Source organism: Lactuca virosa, chromosome 1, assembly GCF_052849685.1.
Source record: "Lactuca virosa cultivar CGN04683 chromosome 1, Lactuca_virosa_CGN04683_v6, whole genome shotgun sequence".
Classification (NCBI taxonomy): domain Eukaryota; kingdom Viridiplantae; phylum Streptophyta; class Magnoliopsida; order Asterales; family Asteraceae; genus Lactuca; species Lactuca virosa.
The window spans coordinates 22,843,633-22,851,376 of record NC_136426.1 but is presented as its reverse complement, the minus strand read 5'-3'; the positions used below and the strand labels follow the sequence as shown (position 1 = coordinate 22,851,376).

The 7,744-nt window shown below is 37.4% G+C and overlaps 1 protein-coding gene across 2 annotated transcripts; it reads right to left on the bottom strand.

Annotated features, from left to right (window-relative positions):
- Positions 1 to 2,657: 2,657 nt before the first annotated feature.
- On the bottom strand, positions 2,658 to 5,263 carry LOC145143825 (homeobox-leucine zipper protein HAT5-like). Of its 2 annotated transcripts, XM_079074836.1 has the most exons (4): positions 4,900 to 5,186; positions 4,661 to 4,813; positions 3,676 to 4,064; positions 2,658 to 3,211 (listed from the first exon to the last, which is right to left on the bottom strand). In XM_079074836.1, the coding sequence occupies exons 2-4, from the start codon at positions 4,809 to 4,811 to the stop codon at positions 2,837 to 2,839; spliced, it is 915 nt and encodes a 304-aa protein (XP_078930962.1). In that variant the 5' UTR covers positions 4,812 to 4,813; positions 4,900 to 5,186; the 3' UTR covers positions 2,658 to 2,836. The 2 variants fall into 2 exon arrangements, with proteins under 2 accessions (XP_078930962.1, XP_078930955.1); XM_079074829.1 differs by having other exon boundaries at positions 4,661 to 5,263.
- Positions 5,264 to 7,744: the final 2,481 nt, after the last annotated feature.

The window sequence follows — 7,744 nt, the reverse complement described above, 5'->3', positions numbered from 1 at the left end:
TTTCTAGGTTCGATCTGTTTATCCTAGACAAGTTCACAGTAAAATGATCAAAGTCAGGGTCAACCTCCTCAGCACACCCAAGCATGTAATTGGGGAGGTCATCGTCTTAAGACAAATTATACCTTTCACACATAAGCTTTCAGCGAGCTTCATGCCAAACTCCAAGTGCGTGAACGAATTGCACCCTATGTGTGACATTAATATAGTTATAGGTATCCATAATTTTCTCTAGGTAATAATTAAGTTCGTACTAAATTTTCTAGACACATCATTTACAGTAGACTTTAGGGGGTAATGAGTTACCACTTCCTCTGGGTATGTCAGGACTACTAGGTGCAAAGGGTGAAAGGGATGCAAAAGGTGTTAGGGATGTTTGGCAGCCACATGCAAGCTGACTCCATATCCCAATATGGTAAAGGGTATAGCCGATGAGCCAATGATCATTATCCTATTTTATTACAACACATATGTTGTCAAGAGTCCTAATCTTGACATACAAGGTACTTACCGTTCCAACTTCCATAACTTATATATATATATATATATATATATATATATATATATATATATATATATATATACACACACACACACACGTCACACATAATGGAGGTACCCAAAACCCTAATACTTTTGGCGTTGGTTCTTAGTCATTTCCACTCTCCTACAAAGTCAAGTCCCAACCCGAGACTGTTTAGGGTGGAACCAGCCTCAGGCTACTTCACGAATCTCGGTACTCATCATCCATTTTTGATCGATTACCCACTGATAGGCAACTCAAATAACTAAGACCAGGCGGAGTGGGCGTGGCTTAGGCCGCACTCCCCTTGCCACATAAGCGCAAACACCGCCCCTGGGTGTGGTCCAGGTGCGGCTGAGGCCGCACTACGGCCTTCGGAGGGAGCGTTTCTTTCTTGCTTTTGATTGGTCACTTGTGGTTACCGTTTGCAAACGGTCAATTTTCAATTTTTTTTTACTAACACTATAAATACCTTATTAAATTAACCAAAAACACTCACAAACATTTTATTTTTTTACCATCTTCTCTATTTTAAAACCCACAAAAATGTCATCCTCCAAAAATCCAACCAACCAAAAAACACCCACTAGAAAAACCACAACTCCAAGACCTCCACTCGATCAACCATTTTATTCGCCTCCTTTCTACAACTACGGGGGTATGCTTCCCTATTTTCCGCAACATATCCAACAACCACAACGCCCTATGCAACCATTTCCACAAACACAACCACAATTTGACCCAAATTTTGATCATTTTGATTTTGATTCTCAACCAGAGTTTGCTCCACAAACACAATCACAACCACAACCACAAATATCCATTTCCGAATCCGAACCAGAATTTGTTCCACAAACTCAACCTTCTCAACCATGAAATGAATGAAAAGAGAAGGCATAATCTAAACCGTGGGAACCTTAAGAAGTGTTAGTATTAGCACAATCATGGATTGACGTTTCAGAGGACGCAAAGACGGGAGGGAACCAAAAACATGATCGTTTTTGGATGCGCGTTAGAGCTAGATTCCACAAAGGAATGAACCTAGAAGGCTAGAACCATATCGTACTAAACGTCAAGTGTACTCAAAATGGGGAAAGATGAACAAATACGTCATGTTGTTTAACGATTTATATAACAACATGAAATGGCAATGGAAAAGCGACGAAAGTGACGAAGTGATTTTGGAGAAAGCTTTTAACATTTATCAAAAAGAGCAAAAGAAGACTTTCAAGTTTTTTGAAGTTTGGAATCTACTCAAAGGCAACAAAAAATGGCAAAATCTAAAAACAAGCAACGAACACATCGATAGTGGATCAAAACGGTCAAGAACTTCTGAATCCGACACACTTCATCGGATGCTCGTGTTGGTTTCGACCTCAACGAGGATGATCTCGTTCAAGTGTCACCCCCCCCCCCCCCCCCGCGACCAATGGGAAGAGACAAAACAAAAAACAAAGGCAAGGGCAAATCATCGGAATCGGATGACTTTAAAGAAATGGGCGAGAATGTGCAATGCATAAAAGATAGAATGGATAAATTTTTGCAACTTGCTTCGGATAGAGAGAGTCGGAAACAAAGGGACAGCGACCTAAGAGTGCTATCGATGGACACGTCGAATTTGACCGGGGATACGCTTCAAGTTGTTTTGTAAATGAAGGAAGACATGAAAAAACGTTACGCTAATCATGGTTAATTTGTAGTTGTTTTCCAAGTTTTTAATTATTTGTTGTGTGTGTGTGTGTGTTTTTAAGTTGTAGGTTTAAGCTTTCTAGTTTTTTATTTTCTAATTTCCTAGGATTTTTTTTAATGTCATGTTTTTTTTAAGTAATGTAATGGTTCTTATTTTTAATTAATGAAATCTTTTGTTTTTAATTAAAACTAAAAATTGTATTTATTTAAAAATAAAAATAATTAAAGGAGTGTGGCACCATTCCTTGGGTGTGGTATGAAACCACATTTTTGTGGTTAAGAGTGAGTTAACACCTACGTGACAACGAAGGGAGTGCAACTTTTGTGGCACCACTCCCTCCAATCTAAGAAAATACAGATTCTTCATATACCGTTTTCCAAAAAAGTTGACTTTAGTAACATTGTTTACAAATAATATTAGTATGAAGCAATTTACTTACAATGAAAATGCAAAAACATTTGGCACTTATTTATAAAAGGTAAAACCAGACAACACAAACTTTAAAAATATAGAAGACAACAGACAAAAATAAACCAACACCAATCCTCCTGGATTCAGGCCATTATTTCCCTTCCAGAGTTACTGGAACCTCAATAACAACCGAGTTATGCCCCCACGGAGTTGATTCAGTAAGACCAAAAACCAAATGCTTGATCATCTCCGGCAAGCCCAAGATAATAAGAGTTCGCCGCATGTGGGTCCACATTCTCGATCTTTGGCGATGTGTAACAGTCCATTGATGGTAGAAACATCTTCCCAAAGTTATCATTTTCTTCATCCAACGACCCGTCACTTTGTTCTTGTTCAAATACGTAAGATGAATCGCCTCTTTCAAACACCACGTTTAAATCCCCTTCGGGCTCGCATGTCGGGTTCATGTTCTTCGATAAATTTTCCTCAAGTACCGGTTCACACAGTTGTGGCTCACAAGGGCTTTTAGTACTCGATGCATCCGAGGTTCCTTTCTCTTGAATCATCAGCTTATCACTTAATTCACCGACCTATAAACAAAATTCGACTAGGGTTTAGAATAAAAATGATCAAAATCATGTAATTGAGTGGTTAGTTCGGTTCTGGGTGGTATACTTGAAGAATCAATATGACAGTTTCAATTCCAATGTGGATTTAGCACCTTGTGCGCATTGCATTCTTTTGCCAACTAATTGTGTGTCTCATTTACATCTCACATGATCATGTTTTTGGGATATGACAATGTGGGCAAGCTTAGGGCCGCTAGAAAAGTAATCTTTTTGCATGAACTCCAGAAATCATGTAAATGATGTTTCTGCCAAAAAAAATGTTTTTCTACCAGCAACCCTGAGTATGTAAGTATCATGTGAGATGTAAATCTGAAACACTGGTCCTGCTAATCCACATTGAAATTGAAACTTTTGCAGAACCATTTGTACTACATACACTACGCCCTAGTGGCTAGAATTATGTAATTGATGTTTTGGTTTATTACCTTGGATTTTAGTTTTTCCTTCTCTTTAACAAGATTCTCATAGTTGGCTTTGAGTTTATTGTAGCTTTCCTGCAAATCATCGTAGTCTTTCTCTAGTTGTTTAGTCTTCCAACGTGCGCGTCGGTTTTGAAACCAGATGGCAACCTGCCTGGGCTGCAAACCGAGTTCTTTGGCTAGCTGAATCTTTCGGTCTGGCTCCAGTTTGTTATCTAATTCAAAACTTTTCTCCAAGAACCGTACTTGGTCAACCGTGAGCCGTCTTTTCTTCTCAGGCTGCTGAAAGTATTCATCGTATTCATCATCTCCATTGTCTTCATGATCAAATGACTGAAAAAATTGCCCACCGGATCCATTCCCTCTATCTTCAAAGCTAACCATTGATCGAGAACCTGAAAGGAAACATCGATAATATGATCGATAGAAACCTTCCAAGATTTTTATATCGTCGGATACTTTCTAATCTAGAAATCCAATTTATCTAAATCATGATTTTATTATTATTATTATTTTTTTTTTTTTTTTTTTTTTTGCATTTATATATGAAGATCAGGAAAAATCGACAAAGCTAATGGTCAAATTAAATACTGATCACAAAAGTCAACCATCAAGATTCAAGATTTTTGCTTCTTGCAAGTCGAACCACATTTAATTCATCTTGGGACACGAAAATTTTGTCGATTTTTGTCAATAGAAGAGCAAACAAACATTAATCTTTTGAAAAATAGGGTACATAGAGCATCTGATCAGGTCATAGACAGATTAATTGTACGAAAAGGTCAAATAGAAATGATTAATCAACACGGAATTCAATTGTGGCGTGGAAATATCATGAAGATAAGAACTTTGAGAAGTGGGACACAAAAAATCCCCATGAAACAATCAAACACCTTATCAATTATAATTTCCAACACACAATTGGATCTGCAAGTAGGCAACATGAATGAAGTCAATATAAAAAAAGTCAACATGGATATAATTATCTTACCCTGGAAAGGAGACGACCGGGAGACGAAGAAGGAATCAACAGGGTTAAGAGAAGAAGAACAATGAACCCTTTTGTTTGTCAGCAGAACAGAGCCACCACTTTCAGCTTCACCACCGGAAGCACCACCGTAGAGATAGCTTCGAGCTGCCATGGCTTCAACACCAAAAGAACACCCACTAGAACTTAGGAATTACCACTCAATCAACCATAAATTTTTGTGGGATTTCAAAATCAGATACCTGGTCCGATTTTCTTTTAATCTTGGGTTAATAAAAAACTTGATATTATCGAATTCTGTAGAAGGGTTTTGTTTAAATCTTGTGGCGGAAGAAGCTGGTGATGATGATCTCGGTGATATGGGAGGTATGGGAACACCTGGTGCTCACACCCATCACAGCCAAAACTCGCCGACGTGAAGCCAGAAACCGATTAAAGAAAGATGAACAGAAAGATTATAAAAAAAATAGTGAGAAAGGAAGCAGATTTTGAAAGAGGGTTCGTTTTCCTATGGTATAAAGATTGAGATTGTGGTAATGGAAGGAGTTGAAAATATAGAGGAAGAAGGGGAAGAACAGTTGAGCCTGAGGTGGGATTCCTTTTGGTTGGATGAGACTATGGGAGTGTGGAAGGGCAGTGAATGTCGTTTTTTATAGCATACTCCCCCACCCTGCGGATCTTATAATGTATTAAATATTATTAAATGAAAATTTTAAAGTAAACCATGTCGGTTTTATATCTCATCTATGGGATTATCAAGTTAGGAGTAAATCATCAAACATCAATGATAAGAAGGTTTACAAAATATCATGTTTGGTTTTGTGGTTCAAATATATCATTGTGAGGATAACTATAAAATTATTATATAGTTGTTTTTATGGTTTAATTTTTTATGTGGTTAGTCATTCGGTGTCGAGAGTCTATTAGAACTTAGAAGAGAAATGAAATGGTTTGAGATCTGTTGGTGATTTTAGTGTCATTTGATATTTGTGTAATTGGAACTGAGATGTGAGCTAAGTGGTTTATCATTTGTACTATGTATTATATATTTGGTGAATGCAGAGTGCATGCATATATAAGATTGAATTATAAGTTGGTACAACAAAAAAGCGATGGTCAAGGGGCCGCACCCCCTTGTAGGGTCCTAGGGGCATCTTCCAAAAAGTCTTCGGAAATTTGAATTTGTTTCTTTATAAAAAATCCGAATTCTAGTGGATGATTATAGTAAGATTGACAAATCTTGTCAATTTTGGTAACCATTGATTATGCCATTAGTTTCGAAATTTGTATAACTAATTTAGAAGATCAACAATAATTTATCATGTATTTATACTGCTCCTCTTTTGAGTCGTATAAAGACCCTTTTGACAACTCTTCTTTTTCTAAACGAAACTCGGAACTCTTTGCGATTTGGCTTGTGTTTCTGTGCCTAGATACACAAGTGTCCCTTTGGATTATCCTAGACTGAATTTCCTGTAAACCAGACATAAGGTGGAAATATCAATTCGGAAAGTGAACATGCCGATCCATAAGGAATCCGGATTTCCACCATCACCAAACTTTCATATATCCTCAAACAAGATAGTGGATTTGACCGAAAGCCTTTGACAATATGGGTTTGACGGAGAACCACTTGACGATGGGTTTGGCCGGAAGCCTTGCCATCTTCGCCGCTCACCCTTTCTGGTTTGCACCAGAAAACACATTAAAATACATTATGGGATGCTTTCCAGATGGTGACCAGAAGTCGATTTTTACGATCTCGTATTTCTTGTTCAAATTAATGTAAGATGATCATAGGAAGTTGATTTCATATGATTGAAATATTAAACATGCAAACAATCTCATAACACATAGATCATTCATGTATTAACGACAAATAAACGCTTAAATATGTCAAACAAAACATCCCTAACCATATCGTGTCGGGGTTTCCGCCAAGAAAGAGGCTCTTGTGAATTTCTTGACTGGCCCAGCAGAAAGAAAGTCAACCCTTAGACCGGCTGACGTTTTGATTTTTGGATGGGTTGGAAGGAAACACGCATGTGTGGACCTTACAGGGGTATCCCCTCTCATGGGCTTGAGGGATGGGGGTTTCACGGCGGGACAGACTACTTTAAAAGCTGTTACAAACAAGGTCACCAAACATGAGAAATCGTGCATAGAAAATCAACATGTGTTCATACCATTTGCATTTGATACGTTTGGTTTTCTCGTGTCGGATGCGGTTGATCTTATTAATAGAGTACAATGGATCATGCATAACAATGTTATATCCCTAGATCTATTGATGTAGTATTCAAAAGAATTGGTTTTATCATACAAAAAGGTTTAGCGGCATAGTTTGTTGTCTGTTTGTCATCTCACTCATTGTACGATGATAAGTAAAATATTTTGTAATTCAAAAAAAATCTTTAGATTTAAATATTAACATCATATTTTCAAATAAAAACTGATAATATACTTTTCTAGAAAACAGTAACGCTAAAATTGATTAGTGGACACTAAAAAACATTAAGGACGACATATTTGGTGAAGCACTTTTAGAAGGTTTTAGACTTTTAGTTATTACTATTTATTAAAGGGGAATTCTATACGTACCCCTCCAATTGTTTTGTGTACCCTCAATGTGAGTGTAATAGTGTTTGTGTACCCCCCCCCCCCCTCCATGATGTGACGATTTATGTGAGAGATGTTCATATAGTAGCACCATTTCTTAAATTGAACTGAAGAACAAAATTTTGGGACACAAATTTTAAATTTTATTTTAAAACAAGATGCTTGTAATTCAAAAGCTATTTAAAACTTTAAAAAGTTTTTAACTCAACTTTTTGGGCGTGTTCGGCATGCAGCCTTTGGGAGCTTCTGGCTTCTAGCTTTTAAGAAAACGCTAGTAAAAAAGAAAAAGCCTCGTTCGGCGACAGGAGCGTTTAGTTTTTAACCTAAACAAAACGCTCCAAAATCAAAAGCTACATGGAGTAGCTTTCAACAAAACGCTCCAAAATCAAACGCTACCCGCTACCAGCTACCCACTAACCGTTACCCGCTACCAGCTAGTTTTGCCGAACACGCCATTATGTTTCATTT